Source organism: Solea senegalensis, unplaced genomic scaffold (assembly GCF_019176455.1).
Source record: "Solea senegalensis isolate Sse05_10M unplaced genomic scaffold, IFAPA_SoseM_1 scf7180000013710, whole genome shotgun sequence".
Taxonomy (NCBI): Eukaryota; Metazoa; Chordata; class Actinopteri; order Pleuronectiformes; family Soleidae; genus Solea; species Solea senegalensis.
Window position 1 is genome coordinate 30,515 of NW_025320873.1, and position 27,581 is coordinate 58,095.

Consider the following 27,581-nt stretch of genomic DNA (forward strand, 5'->3'; position numbering starts at 1 on the left):
AGTGCCAATGCAGGTGATGTAGACGTGCTTTGACAGGTCGAGGTGTCCTCAACATAAGACATTACTTGGAGTCTGAAATCCTACATTGTTTAACGTTAGTAGTTATTGTTCCATGTTTGTTCCGTTGTTATATTACAACGCAATAAATGTGTCCAAATGTTTTATCGAAAATGAAATAAGAGTAACCAAACTTTATAACTCAATAAAAGTAACGTTCATCACATTTTTATTTAAGACCTGGCAAAACAGTATACAAGACTTTTTAAGGCCTAAAATTCAGATTATTGTATTTTAGACTTTTCATGACCCCGTGGAGACACTGGCGACACCAGGCCCATCTGCCTGGCAGGTAAAGCAGCAGAGAACCACCACCTGTCACCTCTTGTCAGATTCCTCAATACTCGGTTTACTGCTTACTTTTGTGCTCAAGGCAAATTGGTGTGGTGCTGCAACTCCCTGAAAAACACAAAGAAATTTACCACGAGAAACTCTGCACGGTTGCACTGACACACATTTTCTCTCTTATCTTTCACCTGCCATATTACCGATGCATCCATTTAGGTTGATGAGTTGCACCCACAAAGAAGACCAATGCTCTTGGCTATTATGGGCTCATAAAAGACGGAAGATTCCTGCCCTGTGACAGGTAGCAATTCAGTCTAAATGAGGTGTAACAAGGTCCTAGATTATCCTTGTCAGTGATCACATTAAGCGCCGTATCTCTCCTCTTTGTGGGGAGGATAAATCAGATAGAATAGAGATTGTTGGGGATTTTGTTTTTGCTTTACTTTTGGTTCACAGGTAATCCTTATCTGAGGAATCTTGAGCCTCAAAGGTGTGGCTGTTTCCTAACTTCATTCACAAGAAGAGTTTGCAGAAGAATGCTCACACCTGTAACACTCACCCGAATGTGAAGCCTGTTGTGAGAATTCAGCTGGGTAGCACACACTGATCACAGATAACAAGCCGTTGTTCTGCCAAAAGCCAGACTATCTGATCTGAGAAATGACAGAGCAAATGATGGAATGATGATAATGATAATAATAATACTGATAATAGTCACTGTGTTATGAGGTGCTGGCGCCCCCGAGTCCTGCGGCTGTTTGTGGTTCATTAAGACCTGGCCGCCCTCGGCTTTAGGGTTGAGCTACATTCCACAGCATGTTAAGTTGTTAGTGGCTTTGACAGCACAGTGGAGCCTGGAGAAATGGATGCGTGTGAGTCAACTGTTCCACTGATCTGGGATGTAGAAAAGAGCAGTCTGGCTCACAGCTATCTGCGCAACCACCTGTCAGTCCATCCGACCCTGTAGGTACATCAGTGGAAAATACAATTTGAATTTATAATTATGGAAATTAGCTTCACTCATGCTAAGTTTTCACTGCATCTCCAACTTAAAAAAAAAAAGAAGCTTGCAATCTGATGTATCAGAGGGATAATGTTATTGTTGCTCTACAATGCTATAATATAATATTAATAGAAAACATGAGCCTTCAGCTTGACTACATCATTAAATAATGCTTGTCTTATATAAACCTTGGTGCCAAACACCAGGCATTTCTTTGATATTTTAGCTTGTAAAACCGCAGTATGTAACTAAACCTGATTTGCAGTAAAACAAGAGGTTTCAGATAAATGCTATGGAGTCCCCCACACAAGCTGCTATTATTGGTTCTGTAGATTTCCGACCTATCAATATTTATATGGTATTAGAAAAAAAAACTGAATTAATGTGTTAGTCCGACTGAAACCAGACTTGTAAAATGTTATTTTAGTCAGGTGAAACGATTAAACAAATAATTGATTAGCTGCAATTGTGCAAGCATATTGTACAGATGAGCTCAGTCCATCAACCACTGCGAGTGTAACTCTAGACATTTGGGAAAAATGGTAAACCTCACTTTTGTTCCTGTCAAACAAAACACAATGTTGCACAGCATTAAAAGTTCATTCTTCCCACGCTGCTCTACCATAGAGCAGCGCACGTTTGCAGAACCACAAGACCACAAGTCATGCATGGTCTATAAACTTATCACTTGCTGGTTTCCTCACTCTGAGGCAAGACTGTTTCATCTGTGTGCAGATGAAAAATACTGGGTTGTGAAATTTACACTCACTCACGTATCAACCGACTGAGTTGGTGGACAAAAAACATAATAATAAGGGAGCTGTTACATTCAAAGAGAGCACTGTTTTTCTGTGCACTTTTATGGACTTCGATATAAGACGCCTGTCTGTAGTTGTAGGTGGACGGAACAGACTAAAGGCAACAGTTATAGAACACTTTCTCAAAGAACCTTGGTCTAGGCTACTTAAATCTTTCAATAAACATTATTTATTTAAGTGGATGTGTGATTTTACAGACCTTTTATTTTGTAGAAACACCAAAATGTGTCATTGGGATTTTGAAGCATCACACAAACATGAACAGACTCTTGTCATTCATTAATTATATTAATAAAATATGATTATATTATTAAATACTTCAACCTTAAAAACAATACTGGGTGATATTTTATTTTAGCCATAGAAACAAATGCCCAACTTTAACATGGATGAGAAATCCATGTTTATGCCTAAACCCCATTCTCATTTAGCATATAATCTACAGGTTTAATCTGCTCCTTTGCCCTTAGCTGTCCAGAGTAGTTTTATAATAAGCAATTATTATATGAAATGATATTATTATAGCAGCTTTTATTTAAGATTATCTGTGGCCAATACAGCCTAAAATCAGCTAATGTTTTACTGCTAGAGCTTGTAAAATTAATAAAAGTCTGAAATGAGGATAATGCATCGGTAATACGTCTCATAATTAAAGGTGCAGGTGTGATTAACCTCATTACAGCCAAGTCATTTGATGGATTGGAGCACATTATTATTTGAGATGGCTTCCTAAAATCTTCTGTTTTAGTTTAAGCAGACACATTTATCATGGATGGAGCGCTGTGTACTCCCTGTAAGTGTCCATGATGAAGTGTCGTGATGAAACAAGGAGGCACCCACAAATTTAGCGGTCCATTCCCCTGACAGTGTGGTTTGGGGTGACTGAGCTGTTAAATGTGGGTACGAAAATGGATCATGTGAAGTACATCATGTGGACAGAGTGACGCTGAAGACTGCACAGAGGAATAAGTGCACATTTTATACATAGAAACTTTAAAGAAGAAAAAGGAAATCATGGTAATTAACAATTTTGTGGCCAAGCTATTAGTGGCTTTTGGCTACCAGTGCTAAAGATGGATAGCTTATCTGACTTTAATAGCTGGCACAGCAGCATTAGTGCTGAGCTGGAGTGAGGAGAGGAACAATACGGCACATTAGAGGAGCAGCTAGCACACGCCAGAAACTGTTCCAGACTTCTAATTAGCATTCATTAACAGTAGGGGGAAGAGCGATTATGGTCTTTAAGTAGTGCATTAGCTAATGTTGCTTTTCCTCATGTCAGCACATTTAAATAGGAGGGCTGTGCCGCCACATTGGAACCACAGTGTTGTGCTGACTGTGAGGTTTAGGTTGATGTTTGTGATGACCTTAAAATACACTGCTGCTGTTTGTTTACACTAGTTATTACCACTAACAAGGCCACAAACTCATTCAAACATGACTGACTGACTGTTGCCATCACAGCTGCTGCCGGATCTTAACTGTATGGAAGCGTCACACTGTTTTATTGTTCTTATGGTGGTGCTTTGGTGCAGATGAGAGGTTGCTGCCTGTGTGATCTATTGGGGTTAGACTTTTCACAGCTCACATCCAAGCTACAGAAGGTCACTAAAATGTAATTATCACAAGAGATATGAACAGAATATTTAATATTACGAAACTTTGAACTTCATGAGATGTCAATACTTGTTTGTTTTGTGTATTTATTTCACCTGTAAGCAGAATGTCAGAGTGAAACCTCCTGATAATTCTATAAAGTCTAAATAAAATGAATGAAGCATTGCTAAATTGGCTGGTGGGTTGTGTTTTGCCTTTATAACAGGTTGGGCAGGTGTGGGTCATAAAAGCAGCTAGCTGCAAGCTAAACTGGAAACTTCTGATACTGATAAGCTAAAAACCACGTAGTGGTGTGGACAGACACACTTCATTCAATACATCAGTGTGCCAAAGGAAACAATAGGGCTTGCAACTGGAAGGCCGTCTGTTAAAATCACGGGAAAGGCCAAGGGCTGGGTTGTCCCTGTGCAAGGCACCTAATCCCCCAGATAAGTGTTACCCACTGCTGCTGCACCGGCTTGTCTGTGTTCACTACTGAGTGGAATAAGGATGGGTTAAAATGCAAAGGTCAAAATCACTGATTGGTGTGTGTGCAAAATTAACTCATTCGATTCTATTCACCTCAAGTGTTTGAATACTGGGACAAGGGCAGCAGTCCAATTGAATCATGCAGCTTGACTTAACCATGCTTGGAAACGTACTTACTGTCACACTAGTTAGCAAACGTTAAAACTGGCTATTGTTAGCAGGACTCGCACATGCAGCTTTTGATTCTTCCAGTCTAATGTCTTCTTGGCTGTGCAGAAATCCACTGCTCCAGTCAGGTGGTGGTTAGATGTTTATTCTGGCACTGTCTAAAAACTCACACCCTTATTTTAATTTTTCTATGCATATGCATTTTCTGCATAACACTATGGATAAATAAAATCTTAAGAATTAGTTTAACCAACTAGTATTCCCAATACGACATGTAGGCCTACTGTAGAATCAGGTAATAATAATGATAACAAATAGGGAGGGAGAAATGGCTGGTCCTGAAAATCTTTCTCTGTTCTGTACTGCTGTTTAAATTATTACTTAAACAGCAGTCATTAAGTCATTCCGTCCGTTTTGTCAGTATTCAAACAAAGAAACATGTGACATGTTTCTCAAAAGGATCTTGTTGACTTTTTCAATCATTTTTGGATGGATCTAAATATAATGAGAATGGTGGCTAATCATGACGTTTGAAGGTGGGCTGAGCTGGCTGTTGACACATTATAACTGTTTTATAAATAGATAATAAACAAGAGCCTCGATCAGGTGGGTAACCTGTGAATTAGGTTGGCTGTTGAGAAAGTCAGGGCCCTAAGAATGTCTTGCAATTTGAAGTATGAAATACAGAAATACAATGCATCAGCTTTCACTCAATAACAGAACATTTATTCTTATTTCAGCGAGATCAGCACTTGCAAAACCTCAATACATTCTGTTTGTGTTCCAGAATCGTCTGCAGATTAAACTGTGCAGAACAAACAGAAGGTTGTGTTAGCTGATGGGTTTATAATTTCCTCTCACTTCATAATTGCAAATGAGGCAAAACCCAAACATTATTCTGCTGCCATCTGTAATTAAAGCTTTATGCAGCCACAAATACGCTTTACACCACTGCATGCTTTATGTTGAGAAATCACAGTTAATGGCCTTTAGTGCTCTCTTTCACTTTGACTTTATTCACCCACACCACATTTATTGAATGGAAAAATGAGTGAAGTAGCTGTGCAATCTTACAGTAACAATGTCATAATCAGGCTGTTGATTTTGGCAGCTGTTCGACCTTGAGTATACCGAAAGAAACTCTCCTTCAAAACGGAAATGTTGAGCTGAAGTGTTCACCTGCAGTGTTCAACACGTGTGATGTCAACTGCACGCAGCGCCCTGGGCCAGAGGAAGGAGGTGGACTGCAGGAACTGTGATGTCTGATGACCATAACACCCACATAAAAGCAGGAGATAAAAGGGATGTCACTCATGTCAAATCTGTAAGCCAGTGTTTGCCTTCTTCCTTTCCTCATTATCTTTATTGTTGTTACTGCACTGGTCGGTCAAGGTTCACTAACACAGCACACTTAACCATGTATCCTGTCACACACACACTCCACCTACCAGCACACACACATAACTCTGTCTCTATCCCAACACCAGCCCTGTTCTGTGTGCTCTGCTAATATTGACTCTCCAGACTACGCTGCCTCTATTGAGTCAAACACAGAACTGTTTGACTAGAATTAGAACATCATTGAGATAACAACCGTGGACCTGTCCAGGATGGAGCTGTGGTGCTAATGTAAAGCAAAGCGCGAGGACTGCTGCTCCTGATTGTCATTGTGTGAGCTGAATGTGCAAAGGTGGAGCTTGCAATCTGGTCTCTCTACAAATGTTTTCTCACTCCACGACTTTTATCACCAGTGCATAATGACAGCCACTTGTGAAATGTTTTCTTGTGAAAGTGCACAGAGTGTTCTTCTTCTCTGTTGGCAAAGCTGTGTTTATGTGTTTGTGGTTTTTCTGTCATTAAGCTCAATGAGTACCCAGGGTTGTAAAACTGGCTCGTCACTGGGGCCATTGTGTCGTTTGTGTCTCTATGATGAAACAATATAACACGAGAGCTTGTTTTGTGTGACAAAGCATGTTTTGAGTTTGATGCAGGGCGTTACATTTTTATCTTCCATTACATATTGCTGCTATAACGTTAACAGCTCTACTGCACAGATAAGCAAACCTACTCAACTCCTCACCTCCACCTTCGACTTGTATCTCACAAATTGCAACTGTCTGAGCTAATATGAGATCCTAGCTTCATGAAAAAAAATAAAAATAAAATGTTATACGTTTGGTTGTCATCTCAAATGCCCGTCAGTTTAACATAAACTAGAAATAATGTAATAGACATTTATGCTTTGGAATGTGGAAAACAATCTCCCTTCTGTGCAGCTGCTATTCTGCTTTGAATGGCACTTTATATTGTGTATCAGCTGACAAACATAATTCCTTCAAAAACAAAATCAATTCTAGCCTGTGAAATTAAACCCCCGCAGCTTGGCACAGTCCAAATCTGTCTTGCATCTACAGTCACTAAAGGTAAATCTGTAAGAGACACAGAATTACAGACAGCTAATTGTGTTGATATTCCATTATATATAAGTTATACATATGAAGTTAGTTAGCCTGCATATGCTAAGGTTTTCTTTCAGAATTGGTAAATTTAATGTTAGCTGCATTTTAGTGCATGTTAGTTCAGGTAAACAGGGGAAGCACATGCAACACATCCATCCTTAGCATGCAAAATGACAGATTTAAAAATCAACGCCTGTCATTCATGATGCAAAAAGACAAGCGTTAGAAATCCTGAAATGTACTCCTCAACAAAAACAAAAACAAAAACAAAAACAAAACATCAACAACAAAAAAAGAGTCAGTGCTGCAGACTTAATTATCATATAGATGTGAATCATCGATGACGTTATTGCATTGATACACCTTGTTGAGCCCAGCCATCTGGGTCAACATCAGGTAACGTTTGTCAAATACATGAAAGGGGAAACAGTGAATATGCCTATGTGGTTTCACTTTATCCCTGCAGGCCCTTGTGGTATTTTGAATTGCCCTGGGTTATGTGTTCACTCGGTCATGTAAGCTAAATGAACCATCCATAATGTAAAGAAAGAGAGATTGAGAGAGAGACAGGGATGCAAATGCATTGGTGCCCCTGGTGTTGGAAAGGGAAGTAAACTAGATGTCAGCGTTTTCCCACATTTTACTTTCAAATGAGCCACAGCTGACTGGAGCGTCAAACCTTTGCGCTGCATATGCCCACCAAATAGTGCAATTGCTGAGCAAAAGATTCAACAATGCGTGCATTTGAAAAGTCCAAACCATCACAGTTTATTCTGTAATATATGTCAAAGTCTTCTCTTCCTTGCCTGGCATTTGCATGAAGTGAGATGATTCAACAGAACCTGCTACATCATTGACAGAGTTGCTGACTGGCTGGCAGGAGTTATGTGTTTTTGTGTTTATTGTGAATAAACCTCCACCCCTGCTCTCCCTGTACTCACTTTGCCCCGAACTAAGTCCCAAATGCACTGTTTTCCCATTTAGAAGACAGAAAGCACTTTTGTAAATAGTTAATGGCTTCCCAGGGACACAGGTCATGTTTTGAGTGGAGAATAATTACCGTAGGAAATTCTTGTCTGCCTTCCCAAGTCACAACACAAGGTAACCACAGCACTGCTGCTGTCTGCACCCCATCTCATTTCAATCAGTAATTACCCAGCATATTTTGCACTTGGCACAGCATGACATGATGCAAGTTATTTTATGTCCTCGTTGAGAAATATTTTTCGTGGCATTTCAGTGCTTCCAAAATGTTACAGCCAATTTGATATTAGATAAATATTGGGCTGGCATGCATGGAGCATATATATCAGATGAGCAAAAAGCACTGGCACTACTGATGCATTTAGCTGCTTAAAGGGAGGAAAAAAGACAAGGGAGAGGCCCTGTCTGTTCTCCATTAGAATCCACTCAGTTCCTCTACAAACAGAGAGGATGCAAGCCAAACAGGCTTATTCAAAGGGGTTATGTGTGGACTGTGTTAGCTCAGCAAATCCAGCTCCACAAACATGCTTCAAAGAATCCTGCTATCTCCACAGAGCCTTTGATGTGGGTATTGATCATGCAGAGGTCTGTGAGAGAGAGGGGTGCAGTGGAGGCTTATTCTATTCTGGCTCAGATGGAATAGATAATAGCAAAAACATGCGCTCCCACCACGACGTGCTGTGCATCAGTTATGACAGCTGCACAACCATTTTCTGGCTCTTCTGGTAGATGCGATTAGGAGTAAAACACGGGAAGAGCAAATCAGACGGTTTCCCCCCGAGGACAGGTCACAGCACAACATAGCTTCTTCCACACTAACATTATGGGGTGAAGGTAAAACAAAAATCCCCACCATTCCGTGCCAGTGGTTTCTAGTGATGATGGAGCTGAAGCCAAAAATCCGTGTGCAGTGCAGTCATTTCACCTGGAAGTGAACACATTCCCATTGGTGAAAAATCCACAGGTGATAGGGTAAACAGCGTAATGAGTAATGTATCTCCACTCTTAGCATTCACGTTCACAAGGCCGCCACATTCAAAGGAGAGAGAATAATGAGTACAATTAGAACTCATTTTGTCATCGTTCCTGTTGCTGCAGAACAGCAACAAGAAAAGCAAAGCAAGCAAAAACAAAGCCAACACTTCCAGCATCACACTGTCACACTGTATGCTATAGAAAGACAAAGTCTGTTCTTCTTAGTGTGGTAAAACAACCACCCACAGCCCAGCCCCTGTCTCACACTGAGACCATTAGTCACAATGATTTCTCTGCCAGCTGTCCTGGTGTTTGCTTAAGCTAGCCTCACAGGCAGGTTGAGCCTCATTTGAATTCTCAGTTCAGTTTATTAGGCATGCGCTGGTGGATCATTAGTATCCAGTAAGGCCTATGCAGATGTGTTCCTCAGGTAATGTTCAAGTGCAAAATCTGAAGCCATTAACAGCCATTAATCATGAGGCTACACGCACCATGAAAATAGCATGCTCTGTGAATAATATGAACCCACAGTCAGTCCAGTATTTCTGCTTCATGGAGCTACTGTCCCTTCCACTCTGTCAACAGAAGTCTCAGCCAAAGTTCTCATCCTGTTTGCACATATTAGTGCTGTAACCTCTCCTTTCATTCTCATACCCGGCCTGCTGTGATAAAAGTTGCTGCATTATTCAAATGAATGAACTTTGCATCTTAGCAATATCTAATGAATGAATTTAATATAAGATAAACTCCCTAACGAACCATGAGTAATTACCTACCATCTGCAAACTGCAACGTGCAAGGTACCTATCAGAGCAGCAACGTGGAAGACTATTTTAAGATAAACAGATGATGTGTGCATCCAAAGCGCCTTTTGTGTTTGCTTTATAGAGGCCTAACTGTGCTTTATGCAGATATGAAAATTGTGGTGCTGTTTCACCCTCCTCCAAATGCCATGTATGATTGTTCAGAGATAAGCTGGTTCCAGTGAGAGTATTTTGCATTGGCAGGACAAAAGGTTTGAAATACCACTTCTTTCCCCTCTTTCATTAGGAAACTTGGACTCACAAATATACGTCAAGCAGGTAAATCGAATGTGTTTTTAATGCTAACATATGATTTGTACTTGCAGAGGTTAAGATTCATGTAGTATAAAAAAAAAACTTTCTCCACACCCAACAACCGTTAAGTCATTGTACATCATGCTGCATTTCACCATTGTCAGTACAATCATTTCTGGCATCTCTTCTCCTTTCATTTAATCAGCAAACTGCTTGGAGCGAAGCGCCACTTAAATAATCAGCTGACTGCACTCGAAGTCTGGTTAAGCCTCAGCGTTAACTAGATGAGATCAACGACTTGAATTAAAAAAAAAAAAAGCAGTTGAATTTTTATATGAGGGACACATTGTGGTTTACAATGAAAGTGAGTCAACGGAAATCAGTCATGGCATACTGTCATCAGAGTAAGGACCCACAGCCAGCTAAAAGTGCAGCCAAGCCACATATACTGGGCAAAGAGAGTACACTGAACTGACAGCTGCGAGCACTCACAGAGCTGCCAAGAACAAAGACAGGCAGGAAAAAACACGATTCAACTCAGTTTGGCTAGTAATGAGCCTACACAACAATGGTTTCCAATATTTTCAATAACAAGTCAGTCATGACTTGAATTGTGTTTGTCAGAGGTCAACTGTCCCTGTGTTGATGTGTCACCGCAACAAGAAGCACAAAGACAAATGGATCACTCATTACAACTCGAGCCTGAAATGATAACTTTGAGGAAATGGATTAGAGAGACAGACTTATCGGATGACGCAATCATTATCTCCTGCATGGATTAACGATTAAACACGTAGCATTTCTGCATTAAATATGTAAAAATGCATTAACAATATGTGACTAAAGTCACATATTGTGTTGTGTTGAGTACATTAGCCGAAACGTTTCCAATAAAGTGGTAAGAAAACGTGAAAGCACAGAGAAAACAACCCTGCTTTCCAACATTATCAAACTAGGTCTTTTGCTTTCGTCTTCACTGAGAAATCTCTTGTAGCAGAAATGACACACCATGCGTTAAATACCTCCCAATAGATGACATGTATCCCGTCAGATAGACTCTGATTGGAGCAGCCATATAATAAAAGCAACAGCCCGAAGAGAAGCAGGCGGCAGATGGGATGAGGTGTTCTGAACCACATATCACCCCTTAGCGATTCTTACTTTGTGTGCCTCTAAACAGCTGGAAAAGGAAACAAACAAACTTCCCCTCCAGGAGTCTGTCTATCTGCATGTTGTGACACCGGCAGAAAAGAGAGCGTAGGAGCTTGTGCCTCTTATTAACAGTGAACATGGTGCATTAAGGCAGAGAAGTGTGAGGTGAGTGAGCAGTGAAGAGGAGGCCCCCTCCCACACACACACACACACACAAAACAAAACTAGATGAGTCCCAAGAGGCTGGGAGATGGACTGAATGACAATTGACTGGCTGTCAGCACTCATCTGCATTCACATATCTTTCCGGCCCGACACATTTAGCTGGCTGACAGCCACGGCCTTGACATACTAAGATGTAGTGAACAGACCCTGCTCAGAGCTTTGCCTTGGAAAGCTTTACTCATGCAGTGTTTACTCATGTTTGCCCCTAATTTACTCATTGTCTGGGATCGTTAAAAGAAAGCATGAAACCTCATAATAAGCTCTGATTTAAAGCACAGCTGTGGCTGTGGTTGAAGTACTTGCCTCCACTTGCCCTTCATATCACCAAACACACCAGTTGTTATGATACAGATTTGGGGTAAACTGAAACCACCAACGCAACTCAGATGCCCCCAAAGGCCAAGAATGGAGTGGATAGAGTTACACGTTCATCACACCTATTTAAGCCCATGCCCACTATTCACAGGCAGATTCATTCCAGCATGTTAATCATGTGCACACAAAGAGGTCATGAACCTGTGACTCCAGTCAAACTTTCCTAAACAAAATGGCCACTTTAAAGCTACAGTGCATAGCTTTTTAAATATAAATGAAGACATTCAAGCCTTTGCCTGAGGTTACACAGTGTTGATTAAGCTACAACCACACTACTTCCCCAGTAAAGCAGTGTTAAGATCATCTATGCGCCACTCAGGAAGTGATCCATTTTACATCATGACGGAGGAGGCCAGTGGAAGCACAGCAACAATGTAGCACCAGTAAAGCAAGGCAGCTGCAACAGGTAGGCTAAAAATGCACTGCTGCACGTTCAGCACTCATCATTTTTACAACATGGTAGAGGAGGAGAGGGAGCGGTGAAAGATTACCGACGCATATGTCATGAAGAGGCGCCAACAGTATTTTGGTGATTACTCATGATTCCTCAGGGGGGTGACAGAACTTACACAATATTGGTAAAACAGCAGATCAAATGACTGTGCGCTGTAAAATGTGTCACTCGTCATAAAGATAGACCTACAGCGATTTATAAATCAGGTGGACACACAAATACATCTCCACATGAATGTGAACACTGAGTGGCTGTGGGATGTGCAGACCTTCCTAGTGATCGCCATTATCCACTTGAATGTTGGTGATGATGATGATGATGATGATGAAATGTCACTGTTTTCATGGCGGAAAACATAATTTTGCTCAGATAAAACTCTCCTAAATGATTATCTAGCATATAAAATAGTGGATTTTGAATGTCAGAAATATGAATGGTACCTCATCAGCGTCATAAAGTGCCTAAAGGCGTCTTCAGACTCATTCAAGCTAAGAGTCAATAAAACAGTGCAATTATGCGTGCTCTTTTTAAATATGAGATGGTCTAATTGACTGTGTGCATTTGAATAGAACATCAGAATTCCCTCCAGCAGGTTTTACAACACTGGTGAGGAGCACACTGCGTAATTATAAGCCGTACCTTCTGGAACATAGTGTGTTGTTACCATATGCCTGGATGAACAGCGTTGTTCTGTTTGACCTGGATTATGCTCATGACTCACCTTTGTGTGCCGTTTTCATTCATTTCACTCAAGTGTCTATTTGAAACAGCGGTAATGTTGATCAGTGGCTCAACAGGAGTTTCCTAATAACATCTTAATAATGCTCATGCCACTTGCCTGTGAAGGGCTTCTAGACAGAAGCTGGGGATAATAGCGTGGTGCAGCACATCAAACACAGCCTGGTCAGAAAGGAAAGCACTCGATACCTCATAGGAGTGAATTTAATGGCCACTGGTTGCTCTGGACTCTTGACCCTCTCCAAGAGGCTCCATGTTAGTCACTCTCCAGTGCTTTCCAATTGAAAGCCAGCCAAACTGGTTGTAGATGAGATTTCAACTGTCTACTCAAAGCCTGCAAAAAAAAAAAGAGACTGAACCATGAGCTGGTGATGCTCAGATGATACGACATTGGACATTGTCACTTAAAGTATGAAAGTAATAGTTTGTAATAGTTTCACAGTCCTGTCTGCTCAAAGTGATTTGAAATACATAACTTATTCAGTCAATAAATATTATGTGTAAAATAACATTTTTGAGTGTGACATAATAAAAGATAAAAATCACAATAACTAAGTGTCTATACTGTAATGATGTTAACGTTTGGGGTACGTAACGTCAATACTTCAATGTAGTTTAAGTATAAAACTGCATAACAATCACTGCTCTCAGTAGACCATACATGAAACATGTTACTCATTTTATGTGCAAATAACACTTTTGACACAATATGACACAATTTCACAAAAGTGCAATAGCTCGGGTGCAATCCTGGATTACATGGTAAATATTAAGCTCATACTGTATATATTCTGGTATATGCAATGTATCCACTATTTAGTCTATTCTATTATTTTAATATTAAGAGTCAATATCTTTCTATATTGTGCATTCATATGTGAAGTTATGTTATTTATTACCCGTGTCTGCTGCTGCTTAACTGTAAATGTCCCCACTGTTGGACTAATAAAGGATTATCCTTCTTATCTTACAATTTACATTTTTATCATTCCTATTTCGTGTTTTTAAATATCACATTTCTTTTCCAACTTTGTGATTTCAATATTGGATGTCCTCTGGCTTTGAGTTTCCCTTTGGTACTTAAATAAAACAATAAATAATAGTTTGCCATTATCCGTGTATTCTTTTGTTTTATATTTTAAATGATTAAAATTAAAATTGCAATTGCTTAAAAGAACTTGATTATATAAATCTTTATTATTATTTGTTTATACCTCCACAAGTTCATTAAATGCAACAATTAAATATGACACAGGGTCTATTCTTTCACTCAATGTGGATTATACTATTCATGTCTAACATAAACAGTAATGATTTCATACATTTTAAAAGTGTATTGTGGTTCAGTACATCTCAGTAAGATCTCAGTATTTTTCTTACACACCAATATAATCTTTTTACTTGCTGACAAATGTGAAAACTGTTAATATTTATTTAAAAAAAATGTCAAAGTCAAGACCCAACCACAAAATTGTGTAAGCCAATAAATAAATGAATGAATGTATGCGAGTGGCGCTGACCCAGCTGACTCTGCCTGGAGGCAGCCAACCTCATTGGTTTAATAGGGATTTCATACAAGGCCTCTTGTTTAACATAATGAATATCAAATCAAGTATGGGCACAGGAAAGCAATTTCAGCAGAGTAATTGAACACAGGCTTTGTTTATGTGACATGATATTACCACAGGTTTGGCACAGAAGACCTTGAACTTGACATTAAATCTCTCTTTGAGCATTGTTTCCAAAAACAAATAATGAGGCAGTCACAACTGCAACAGTGCAACATTAAATAGTCCAGTGCATCACATACTTAAATGAGCCTTTCTTCAAGGACGACGTGAGAAGTTAACGTCTTAATGTCATATTATTAACGTGAATAAATGACTGTAGTATTACAACCAGCCTAACTGGCCAGACAGTGTTTGTCATTTCTACAGTGCAAATGAGCTATAATGTATGGCTGTCTTGTGCTGCCATCTAGTGTTCAGACTGCACATTGCATTTCCTGTAATGTATACTATTAGATAAGCTGGGGGGCCAGTGAGCATCTAGTCTGGTCAGGAAGGGGTCAGTTCATTGAACTACAGTCCAACTGTTTGAGGGGAAAAGCAGTTGATTAGTAGAGGTGACGATATTTCGCAGAATATAAGTGTTTATGATATTTAGCAATGCATATTTCACAATAAAAACTTAATTATGATGTAAAATAAATCCATTCATAAAAAAAAAAAACCTACAGAAATAAGTCATAACTTGTTATCAATTAGAGGACCGCAAGTTTGAGACATCTGGTATCTACACACACACACACACAGGTTTGCACAGTCGTCCTTTTATGACTCGCATTACTTTGGACATTCTAAATAGTAATTCATAATCAGTTATTAACCTAACCTTAACCAAACCACAATCCAAATCTTGGTGCTCAGTTCCTTGGAATTATGTTCTGCCTTATTAGGACTAGAATTTGGTCTCCATGAAAACTATTAGACCAGGCAAGGTTAGTGTTTATGCCAGAAAAAGGTCCTAAAGTTAAAAAAAAACACAAATGATTTCCTCTAAAGCATTCTTAGTGAGAACACTAGACCTAATGCATCCCCTTACCTTAACCATCACAACTAAATGCCTAACCCTTAACCAAAACACTAACCCTGAAACCAAGTCTTAGCCCTGAAAAGGCCACTTAAAGTTGTGAGGACCAGTCAAAATGTCCTCACTTCCTATGGTTTATACATTTGTTTGGTCCTCACAAATATGTACATACAGATACACACACACACACACACACCCGCACAATGCAACAGTGCTTCAAAGGAATTTTATTCCTGGATGTACAGTGAAGAAAGGAGAGCTCAGTTTTATATGTAAAGAGAGAAACTGACAAATAACTGAAGGTCATTACAGTTCAACAGTCATGAGACAGAAAGTGTGTTTGGTTGCAGCTTCAACACATGTGCCAAATAACAAATGTGCCTCTGTTACACAATTACGTGCAAAGACTCTTTCAGATGCAGGTCTGCAGCACTGACGCAGCTCCCACCTTTCCTCACTAAATCAAGTAGCACTTGTTTACCGTTCCTGGTTCAAATATAACATACAATATTTTACAAAATGGCTTTGGTGACACATGAATATATAAAAGCATAGAAACATCATGATAAGATAAATACCATCACTATAGCTAAATATATAAAAAGTTAGACTATTGCACGAGGATAGCGGTGAGGTTAGTGATCACTGGAGAAGTCGTCGACTGCTTTTAGGGCTTCCTGCGCCTGTTAAAAGAAAAACGAATAATTCAAAATCTCTAGAAAAGTTTAAATGCAAAGGAAAAGCACATCATTTGTAAAGACAAAGGTCTTACTTGGTGATCGCATGATGCTCAAAACTAGGGCCCATGTTTGATCCGGCTCTCATCTCCACTCCCACAGAGCACTGCACACAAGAGACAGATGAAGAGACGGCAAACTAGAAGATGCATCAACAACAAATTTTTACGCAAAAAAAAAATATATTTTTTTAGTATTTTTATTTTTAACGCCAACTGTGATAACTTTGTTTTTTTCTTTAACGAACATAATTATTTTGACTAGTTGTTAATAAACATTACAAGCAGATTCTGGGGGCCTCCACTTTTATAGTACTAATGAAGTATTTTGATAATCAGTTTGAGTGTTTTCTTATAATTAAAAAAAAAAATTTCAGCTTCTTGAATGTGAATATTTTCTGGTTTCTCTGTTCCATCTCACAAAGAAATCATTAAAACAGAATCATTTTGGTTTGTGGACAAAACAAGACATTTGAGAACATCATCGTTTCGAGGTTTGGGAAACACAGATCAACATTCTTAAAAAACATTTTCTTTAAAGACATTTTATTATCCAAACAACTGACTGATGAATCAAGAAAATAATCAACGGATTGATTATGAAAAGGACTGATAGATGCAGCCCAAGATCAAACTTAACTGCTTAGTAGAGAAAAAGAGGTGAAGTCAATATATTTTTATTTTTTTTTATATATTATCCATGTTCTCTAAATTAAGTACAGCAACAAGAGACATACAAGTGTATCCACCACTTTTAATGTCACCTTTCTATACTAAAAAGACAAATGCAGTGATTGCTCGCCAAGAACTGAACATCATCTTACCCTTGTCTCCACATCAGTCCAAGCTCCATCTGATTGATCACCACTGGCTGGCGCTCCTTCTGCAGATCTTCTCTTACGACTTCAGTAACAAATGTGAGGTAATATAAAATAGTTAAAGCATCATATACTGTATAACATCTGGTTAATCAGCACCTATTAACCCGCAAGCAACATGTACCGTGGGACTGTGGTGACCTCCTGTTTCAGCGTCTCAATGTCAGTGAAATGGACAGCTTGTCCTCCTCCCCTGGTTTTTATCACCTCTCCCTTAAAGAAAAATAAGATTTCTGAGGTAGCAGCCAATTTAAACAAGTGGCACATACAAGTCTGGTATTATCTGGTCTTACTATGGTCAGTTGATGTACACATAGTTAGGAAATTGCCAGGTTTTCCCAATGTGAGAATAATACATTATTATATAAACAATCAAATATAATCTCCATAGCAAACACAGCACAAAATTGTAAAGTTCAATGGTTACTTTCTCTTTAACAAAGTGAAGACAGGTCCAGCCCCAAAGAGACAGCTCCTTTTAAACCCATAGTTCTTTCAGCTTTCTTTTAAAAACAATTGCTTTATTACAATTACTAAAAGCCATTATTTTAATGAGGAAAAGTGGCCAATATTATTGCAAACAAAACATTAAGCACAAACAAAATATTTATAAGGAATGATTAGGTGAATATGCCACATACTGCAATAAATGTTTTGTATACCCTACTACTGAACCTGTGTGTGTGTGTGTGTGTGTGTGTGTGTGTGTGTGTGTGTGTGTGGGTGTGTAGTACCCTCAATCAGTAACATAGACACAATGTCCCATGACCAGAACTGGTGTATACCATCTGTTTAACCTGTATGTTGTCATTTTTTTAAAGGGGACATATTATACCCTATTTCTCCAAGTTAAACTAGTTCCCTGGTGTCCTAATGAACATGTCAGTGACATGCTTTGGTCAAAATACCATAAGGATGAAGCACCATAGCAGTTCAATAACCCTGCCAAAGCCGCCCTTTTCAGAACGCTCAGTTTTGTGCCTGGGCCCTTTACATGCAAATGAGACACAGGCAAACACACGCCCACTTGTTCCAGGGGGTGTGTCGACGCCTGCACGCTCACGCTACCATGACAACAGTTGAACATGAACTGTGGGAGAAACATGGCTGGTGGAGGAAACATTGCGGTTCAACCATATATGTTTGAACCAGAGTTCAAACATATATGAACAAGAGGAAGCTACAGAAGAAGTTGTAGTATGTAGACTGCAACAGGGCATGTCAGAATGGTCAGTTTGTACGTCGGTGAAATACATTCGCTGACTAAATACGGCGCCCACTGGCCGCAGTCTGATGCGAAGTGGTGCGAACCCACAAACACACGTTTGCTGATTTTATCCGGCACATTTGCTTCATATATAAAATTTATCCACGGGACACACAAATCCTCTGAGGCTGGAAGTCTGTGTCTGAGTCTGTGCTCCACCACTGTGCAGCCACGAACAGCACGCTTATCCTTCCGCGATGACATAATACCGCTCTTCCTCCCTCGCCTACACTCTCGCATTTTATAGGGACAAGGTGGAGCTATGGTGGAGCTCTCCAAGTAAACTTACTGGTGGGATGGCAACATTTGCGGTGAAATGGGCATTGTGTGGTCACAATGCGCAGGGAATTCAACATTGCGTGTTTCATCTCCTATACTTGCACTAAGGGGGACCATGAAAAAAGGACTGAGTATTCTTCTTCCACAATTTGGCGACTGGTAGGGCCTCCAGAGTCCCAAATATAAGTATTAAAATGTTAAAAAAGTTGATTTTGCCCCTTTAAACAGAGCATCTTATGAACTATGAATTTCAGTAATAACTAACAATTTGTTACATATCATAACTGACAATGTAGTTATTATATATCATGGATGAACAAGCTGTCTAGCGTTACCCAGGCTCGTAGGTCTATAGACTGTTGTTGGAAAAACCATCAGCTGCTTTGAGCACCAGCACTCACAACTTCCCAAAAATAAAGCAGGTAGCATGACCATGATGTCGGAGACAGTAATTACAATCAAGTCATTATAAAAACAGGCAACAGCAGAAATGCATCAACATATGCTGAACACACTTACCTTAATAAGTTGAGTCTGTATCTCGCCATCAGAGGCAACCTCTTGATGCGTTAACACATATCTATCGCACTTTGACAAGGCCTTCTCGCTGGGGGCAGACACCTGGATGGCATTAGGGATGACGGGCTGCAAAACTGTACCCAAGTCCAGGCTGGAGGTGGGCTTATGGTCCACCCACTTCTCCCCACCTGCAGACCGGGAGCGGCGATGCAACGGACGTACTGGTGTCGTCGTCTGCTCAGGTCAGCAGCAGAGGGGAAGACAAACAAAGTTTAAAAAGTAAACCTTAGTTAAATGCCTGCCACAAAACTGGTTCTTACAAGTGAAAGTATCTCCAGCAGTTAAGCAAAGTTGGAGAAACCATTTTATTCATGGAAATCGCTTCCTCTGTGTTGCTAGGCAACGTGAGATCTAAACACCATTATATTGAAAATTACAGAGAGTCGTGTGGAGCTGATGGGCTTAATCGGGATCGTGTGAACTCATTTGACAATGGTTTAATTCGAACAGACATTTGTTTACACCCAAAAGACACGCACTAGTTTTAAATACAGCCTCATTAATTACCAGAGAGTTGAACAGTTGAACAGCTCTGTGACACATTCTCATAAATCTCTAATGGTGAATGTTCAGTTTGTTACGGTTGTTATTGCTGCAAGACTGAAGCACTGTATTCACTTCTAACACTCTGTAAGAAGTGTGATGTTGAGATCAGGATTAGTAATGTTTGTTCAGTCAGGAGTGTTTTGATCATAGACTACGGTAGCTGTTAGAAGACAGATAAAGTACATGTCAATGTCATTTAACAGTGATACGTACTAGTGGTGACACGATACATGGTCCACGATATCAATAATATCACGAAACAACGATTCTGCAATAATCAATGAGACAAGGCAAGACAATCATTTAGCGAAACACCACGATATCTGTCTAACTGACGAAAACGAAACGTCAGTGAAAAGTTAAAAGTGCAGGATTTCTCCATTTATTCACAACATAGAGAACAAAGTAAAAAAGTAGCTTTCTCCACCATTATCCCGCTGATATTAAAATATTAGGCCTGGCGAATCAATGTATTGCACGAGGAAGAGAAACGATATATCACCAAATCGATATTTTGACCCACCCCTAATAAGAACCAATTGAATTTGAAGTACAACAAACATACAGGGAGAGGTGAAGGCGAAGCAGATCTCTTTGCAGGAAGGCGCTCCTCTCTGGAAGGTCGCTGAGGATGCTGCTGCACCAGACGTGGAGGAGGATCAGGACCACCCGGTGTCTTGTTCTCCGCCACGATTGCCTTGAGCTGCTTCAGCTTCTCGTCTTTCACCCAGAGCTTGTTCTGCATCTCCAGCTGCATCGCATTTACACGTCTCACCTGCATGACACGAGGCAATGACCCAATAGTGAAAACGTGGATAAATGATAAGTTGAGGTCAAAATCAAACCTCAGTTTGAACAATCACCAAAGGCAGCAAAGGGATTGTGCTACTTCAACAACTGTAGTAAACAAAACATTGGTATTCTTATCACACAGCTGGCAATAAATAAAAGTAACTTACACATTCTTTCTCCCACTTGTGCTGCGTGTCTGACACGGCACCGTTCATACGCTGCTCCATGCGCCGCTTCTCTGAAAGCTCTCGATGCAGCCTCTGCTCTCTGGTTTCCAGCTCCTGCTTCAGTGAGCGCTTGTCGTCCTCATAGATTTTAGTCGTTTTCTGAAGGATTTCAATCTGGAACAGAACCATCAGCAGCATTTTAGAAAAAAAACATCTATGAACCACCACAACAGGTATTTGTTTTGTTTTGGTTTTTTTCCCCACACACCTTGTGTTCCTGCATTTTGGTTCTCTTCTCCAAGCGGTCAATCTCTGCCTTGTTGTTGTGGATAATTTTCTCTTTCTCTGCCAGTTTGCCATTTTGTTCATGAATAAAATCTTCTTTGGAAATGAGGTTGCCATCCACTCTCTGAAGCATTGAATTCATCGTGTTGGCTAAAAATAATAAGACAAAGTGTGAGCCGTGACGGAAAAATCACCCTTTAAGTGACCTAAACTGTCAAAGCCACAAGGTGAGAGCTGAGCTAAATTAATGAGGCACCTGCTTTATTGTACTCATCAATCATCATCTGCCTCATCCTGTGTCTGTTCTGCAGAGCTTCAATCAGCCGCGGCAGGGTGATGTCATCATGAGGGTCGACCAGTTCAGAGGAAGGGATAGGAGGGAGGCTGTGCACCAGGTGGTTTATAACAGAGGGCAAGTCTGCAGAAACAGCGTTAACACAACTCCTTAAGCTGCTGTGTGATCTAAAAAGCATTTCAAACATTCAACAGATGTATAGGCCCACATGTAAACACAATAAACATCAAATATTTGTAATGTTTACAAATGCATTCATATAAAAGGGTATGTAGGAGGAGTGTCTATACTGTACATGACTGAGTAATAGTCACAGGGAAGGAGCATTACCACATCATTCAGCAGGAAAAAATAAAACTAATATATGAATCCATTGGTCTGCACTGGCGGATTCACATTTTCTGTCCATTGCAAGTGCAATGTTCCAAATGTATTCATCAATGCAAACTAGACAGTGACTGAGATTTTTTGGTTTACCCCTGTCGATCGGACCACCTCGCTCCTCCAGTCTGCGAGACAGTTCCTCTTTGAAGGCCTGGTTTCTGTTCCGACGGCCTGGAGTGAAACCATAGATGGGCTTGTCCATCGGCCGAGCTACTTCCACCTCCTGAGTCATCTCTGCAAACCGCATCACAAGCTGCACGAACAGAGCTCCCGTTATGTGTCACACAAATTACAAAGTTCGTTTAAGGGGGAAAAAAAAAAAAACAAGTGATGGACAATAAAATGTGGAACAAACTTACCAAGGTTTCATCATAGTCGTCGGCTTTGGGATTAACACAAACAACCATTCTGACTTTTCCCTCGCCATCAAAGTAGTTCTTGAACAGGTGGGTTATTTTAGAGTCTCTGTAAGGAACCATCTATAAGAGAAACGTAGATTACTTAGGTGACTATAATTAAAGTGTTAGTCAGTAAGTTTACATGCACAGTTTATCGAGCCAAGTACATAGTCCAAGTAAGACAGACAACTTGCAGAGTCAGAGTATACATGTGGAGGAAAAGGATTTATTGGTCATACCTTGTTTGTGCCACACATCTGGTTCTCTCGCAGTACTTCAATGCACGTCCGCAGATTCAGCAAAGACTGATTAATGTTTCCTGCAACAGAGATTGCCGTTTAATCTCATGTCAAGCTCAGCTAAGGGTGAGACTAAATCTTAATGTTGAGTTCACAAACCTGCTTCACGTATACGAGTGCCTTCTGCCCCCGTCCTACCAGTGCGCTCACTTCCTGCCAAGTCGACCAGGCACAGCTGACTGACAGTCACCTGGTTCTTATCCTGACAAAAAGTAAATACTTAAAATATCAAAACTGTTGTTCAAAATTCATCCAAGTATGAATTAGAGAGTTCAGATAATTGTACTTCGATGTGAACTGACCTGGAGAATGTTGTCACCTTCTGCATCAAGAGGAGCCTGAGCCAGTTTAACAATAAACACACTGTGGGAGCGGCTAGACTCCCTGTTCAGACGTGTGTTGGCAACTTTCCTCTTCTTCTGACCTAAAACAACACCATATGTATAAAGCGTTTAAGTAGAGTTCACCCTACGTTCAATCTGCTGCTGTATGCCACCACTGCTAGATTATTGAGCACTGCTGCTAAAACTTACATACATACAATCATTAACATCACTTTCTCATAGCAAATGCTGCAAATTATTAATATACAATGATTAAAAAGCCATTTGATTTAAAACAATTTTGCCTTGAACAAAAGTGGGTTGTGCCATTACTGGCATTAACAGCTCTAATTGTGGAGGAAAAGAAAAAAAACAACAACACTTTTACAGTCATACAAATAAAAAAGTCTATCTAATCAACATAAATTGTAGACATCAGCAACTGAACAAAAAACTACCTAATGCACAATGCAAATGATATACATTTTTAACATGCAATTTCATCGACTACAGCTGCTCAGAGAGAAGATTAACTGAGGTCATTTCCCAGTCAAATCCAGGCCATAGTCCAGAAATACTGGGTCAGTCACATCCACGATCATCAGCGCACTGTTTTCATCGCTTAAAACGGAGCCTTTAATTTCTAAACGCAGACGTTGAGACAACTCACCTCTCCAGAATACTTGAAAAGCCTCCTCGGCAGACTTGACTTCAATCTCCATGCAGCCAGCCACGTACATGTTGTGGTTCTGATCTTCTCGGAGGATTTTAGACTGAGGTGGTCTACAGTGAAGAAATACAGCTGTTAGCCAGTGAAGACAAATGACTGCATTTTTCATGCAACGGAAAGTGGGCCATGAAACAACTGCACAGGGAATATTAATGTTGCTTGATCACAGCCACAGAAGGCAATCAGACAGTTACAATCATGAAGTGACATTTAAAGCGACAGACAGCAGATGTATAGACATTCAGGGGCTTTGCCATGTCAAGACAACAAGCGGGAGAGGGGTGACTAATGATTTTTGCAATCAAAGAAACTCTCATCAACACTGGAGAAGTTATTTGGTGAGAGGACCCTGCATTTACCTTGTTCTCACTGTGTTCTTGACAATATGGAAGACTTATGCTGGATAATTATGGCATTGAATACTTGCTTGGATTCCCTATATTTGCATAATAAATTCAGCTTAATTTACTTCATTTTTAACAGATTTGTTAGTTCTTAAAATATAGTATGAAGTGGTACCATGCAAGCAATTCATTTAGAGACTAGATTCGAGACTCAGATTGGTCCTTTATAAATACAGCACATGTCAACCAACCTCATGTAACCACCTGTTTTAAAAATACATATTTCACGTGATACCCTGCCCTAGGTTTCTGTAACTTGCAACTACACTGTTGTGATAATTGGTTCCGTGTGGATTCCCTATTACAAAGAATACACCAGCCAATTACGAGCTTGTCCACCTCCAGTGTTGAAGAGATTTAATTTACACTCTGCACATTTGTTTGCAACAGATACTATAAGCTTATCTAAATCAAGCCACTACTCCAATGTCTGATGAACGAGTAATCACTGGTCACATACATGAACTCAGTGTTCTGGCGCACGGGTGTGCCTCCACCATTCCACCTAGTAAAGAGAAAAGACCAGATTTTTTTTTCTTTGGTCTGACAGCTCTTAAGAGTTCAAATACACTACTGAGTGTACATTCATATATCTGCATTAAAATCCTTCCGGTTTGCATTTCCTGAACTTACTTTGGTCTGATTACATCTTCCGGAGCTTCCTCCAGGAGATCATATATGTAGTTGTTGTAGATTTCTATGTAGGAGACAAAGACACTGTAGCTGCTGTCCTCATCCACACCATCTGCTTTATAAGCCTCCTCCGGTTTGATCATGTCGGCAATTTCAGGATCAAGCTTTTGTCTGAAACACATTGCCAATTACACATCAAGTGCCAATTTACATTTCACAGCAGCAGCTGATTGCGGTTTTTCAAGGTCCAGACTTACCTTGAGGAGGCCGATTTAGGAGCCAGCATGTTGTTTTCTCGCCTTTGACGTTCCAACAAAGCTTCAACTTCATTTTGGATCTCTATACCATTTTTTTCATCTGTCTTAAAGATCTGAAAAAAGAATAAAAAAACAACGGCCATGAAATTAAATAAATAAACGTAGAGATTTCACAAAATATGATTAATTCTTGTCTACTTTCTTACATATCTTTGGGCCTGGTAGGGCTGTATACTGTTGAAGATCATGCTGAGTGAGTGAGGTAGAAGTCCACCCTGGCCTGGAGAGCCAGTCATGGTAAAGGTCTTTCCACTTCCCGTCACACCGTAAGTAAAGAGCAGACCTGCATCAATCAGACAGATTCAGCTCATATTAACACTCTTGAACAACTTTAACTAACTTTACTTCTTGGTGAACCTGTGCACATTTAACCGTGAAGGTAAAAGAGAAATGCCTGTAGATTACAGGTTGGCACATCTTTTCCTCATAATGGGCTAAGTGAGACAGAAAAGTGGGAGATGCCAAACAAGAGCACATATTTTTTGGCGACTTTTTTTAGACAACTGAGTGCAAATGTTTTTCAAATTAAATAAATCAGCTGTCCTGTGTTCTTACCATTTTTTCCATGGATAAGGTCATCAACAAGAGGTTTGGCCACATTCTCAAACAGCTCCATCTGGGATAATGAAACCCCAAAGACTTTTTGGAAGGAATACTGTGTCTGAGAACGGAAAAAAGAAGAAGAGAGATTTGATTATTTACGAGAAGCATACTTAATTACATAAAAGCCGGAGGTTGGCACAATATTTTGATTTCAATTTAGGAAGGAGTTGCTTTACTTCATGGTTTCTTCTGGGTGGATGACATATTACAAGCAGCCAGGAAAAAAAACAGGGCAAGACAAAGAGAAGAAAGCATGTGGTCTACTTGGCTTGGCCTGATGCAAACGAGACTGGAAGTCAACCAAATAATGGGAAATCGTGGGAAAGAAGGAAGTAATTTAATATTTTATACTGCAGGATTTAGCAAATGCAACTTAAACACTGGTATTTAGTCCATCTTTTAGGAAATATTTTGATTAATACATAGTGACTAAAAACTGTTTTAAGTATTTACAACAGTGTCTACAGCAACGAATCAAAATGAGTGCAACAGTGTGGCTTGTTGGTGTGGTTCTACTAGTGACTGTTCAAATATGGAGCTCTATGATGGCACAGAGCTGTATTAGACAAAACGACAAATATGTATAAAATGTCCAACCCTACCCCTGAAATCTGTTTTAGAGAATTGATGCCAAATATATCAGACAACTTCACTAGTATATTCTATATAAGAGGGGAGAAGGGAAAAAAATGATAAAAAGATCACATTGATGGTTACCTCTTTGTATTCTCCATTACGGTTTACTTTGAAGCCTTCAGGCCAGTGTAGTTGGATGGTAGTATCGCTGATCACCTCAATACAGCATTCCTCATCTCCCAAATCCAGAGGACGTACACGACAGTACACCTACATCACAATATCAGTGACATGTCCTTCATGGTTATGCATTCATGTTTTTTTTTTTCTCTTTGATAATTGTAGCTTTTGGGGGGAAAAATACTATAACATTAACAATTTAATTACAACTTGCCAAAAGTGTACATTTAATTAAAAATAATGCTACAGTTTCACTCACCCCAACTGGGTCTTTCTGGTTGCTGGAGGGTGTTTTTGGAGGCCTGCGGGGTGTCTTACCCTTTCTGAAATAAAACAAATTTCCTTCACTTTACAATGTGCTGGATTGGATTCGGTAGATATCACCAAGTCAACATATATGAGAATTTACCATCAGCAAAAAAAAATTCCAATTTTGGACTGATGGATATTCAAAGACAGTTATTTGAACATCTTGTTGAAACCAATTCTCAGTTTTGACAAGTATGTTTGACATTTTTAATTTAACTGAAACAAAATGGCCAAAGGCTATAATATACTTATTTTCTGGATTGTGACTCACATCTTGGAAACAAATGCTTTAAATTTCAATCCTTGTATTCATGGTGGTGGCATGTGAATTCTGAATCTTCATAATGTGTATTTGAGCATTTATAATACAGATACATTCATTTATACATTCCAGGCTTTTTGCTTATATATGTGATTATATGTTGAAGTCCATGACGGATCAAATAAAGAAATGAGCACAAAACGGGTGTTTTACAAAATATGAAAGGATGCTGTACTTCTTTCTAGTCTAGTAGGGCAAGGAATTAATTAACTGTCAGACCAATTTTCAAAAAGATTTGACGTTTTTCAATTACTATTATTATTTGAATTAATCTTGTTCACAGACTGTTGCAGCATGACAACCCCATATACGACTTAAAAACCATAAATAAGCACTTGACATATGTTTAATATCCATCATTGCAGTTTGCAGAAGACAAGGGACAACATTTAATGTGGGACTTTTCTAGGCGAAAGCATTTTGAAGAAGCTCATGGACACTGTTAGCATTAGCATAGTTAGCCCCGGCTTAACCTAACAAAAGCCAATCGTTATAAACTACTATAAATACTCTAAACAATGTATTTGTACACAAGGCCGTTTTCATGTGAAGCGGGGAAGAATAAAGCGCACTTACTGTCTGATCATCGTAACCTGGAACTTGTTGTGGTTATCTTATACCGTTTTTTGTTTCCTGCTGCTACAGGTTTGAACTTTCCCTCCGCCTCAAATCACTGGATCTTTTCAAAACGGGCTGATAGGAGCCAATGAAATGTCAGAATAACAGTCATGTGTCTCTGTCGTCACTTCCGGGCCTGTTATGGAAACCAGGATGTTTTGGTTCATATCAACGTTCATCAGATGAATCACACACAAAGATCACCCTCTAAATGTTCTTATATTATAAAT

At 39.7% G+C, this 27,581-nt stretch overlaps 1 protein-coding gene, 1 long non-coding RNA gene and 1 other non-coding gene across 4 annotated transcripts; all 3 read right to left on the minus strand.

Annotated features, from left to right (window-relative positions):
* Window positions 1-312: 312 nt before the first annotated feature.
* LOC122760508 lies at window positions 313-8,747 on the minus strand. The gene is made up of 3 exons (XR_006358433.1): window positions 8,716-8,747; window positions 905-998; window positions 313-456 (listed from the first exon to the last, which is right to left on the minus strand). It is a non-coding gene; the product is annotated as an uncharacterized LOC122760508 (long non-coding RNA).
* Window positions 8,748-15,640: 6,893 nt separating this feature from the next.
* Window positions 15,641-27,410, minus strand: kif23 (kinesin family member 23). 2 transcript variants are annotated; one of them, XM_044015603.1, is made up of 23 exons: window positions 27,310-27,410; window positions 26,362-26,425; window positions 26,064-26,192; window positions 25,299-25,404; window positions 24,890-25,026; window positions 24,684-24,796; window positions 24,427-24,597; window positions 24,254-24,298; window positions 23,330-23,442; window positions 22,639-22,760; window positions 22,436-22,538; window positions 22,277-22,356; window positions 21,999-22,118; window positions 21,733-21,892; window positions 21,217-21,378; window positions 20,944-21,110; window positions 20,676-20,849; window positions 20,282-20,491; window positions 19,111-19,344; window positions 17,170-17,258; window positions 16,992-17,070; window positions 16,204-16,274; window positions 15,641-16,114 (listed from the first exon to the last, which is right to left on the minus strand). In XM_044015603.1, exons 1-23 carry the CDS (start codon window positions 27,318-27,320, stop codon window positions 16,099-16,101), a joined length of 2,676 nt encoding a protein of 891 aa, XP_043871538.1. In that variant the 5' UTR covers window positions 27,321-27,410; the 3' UTR covers window positions 15,641-16,098. The 2 variants fall into 2 exon arrangements, with proteins under 2 accessions (XP_043871538.1, XP_043871540.1); XM_044015605.1 differs by lacking the exon at window positions 24,254-24,298.
* Window positions 23,173-23,269, minus strand: LOC122760529. Its single transcript, XR_006358435.1, has one exon. It is a non-coding gene; the product is annotated as a Z30 small nucleolar RNA (small nucleolar RNA).
* Window positions 27,411-27,581: the final 171 nt, after the last annotated feature.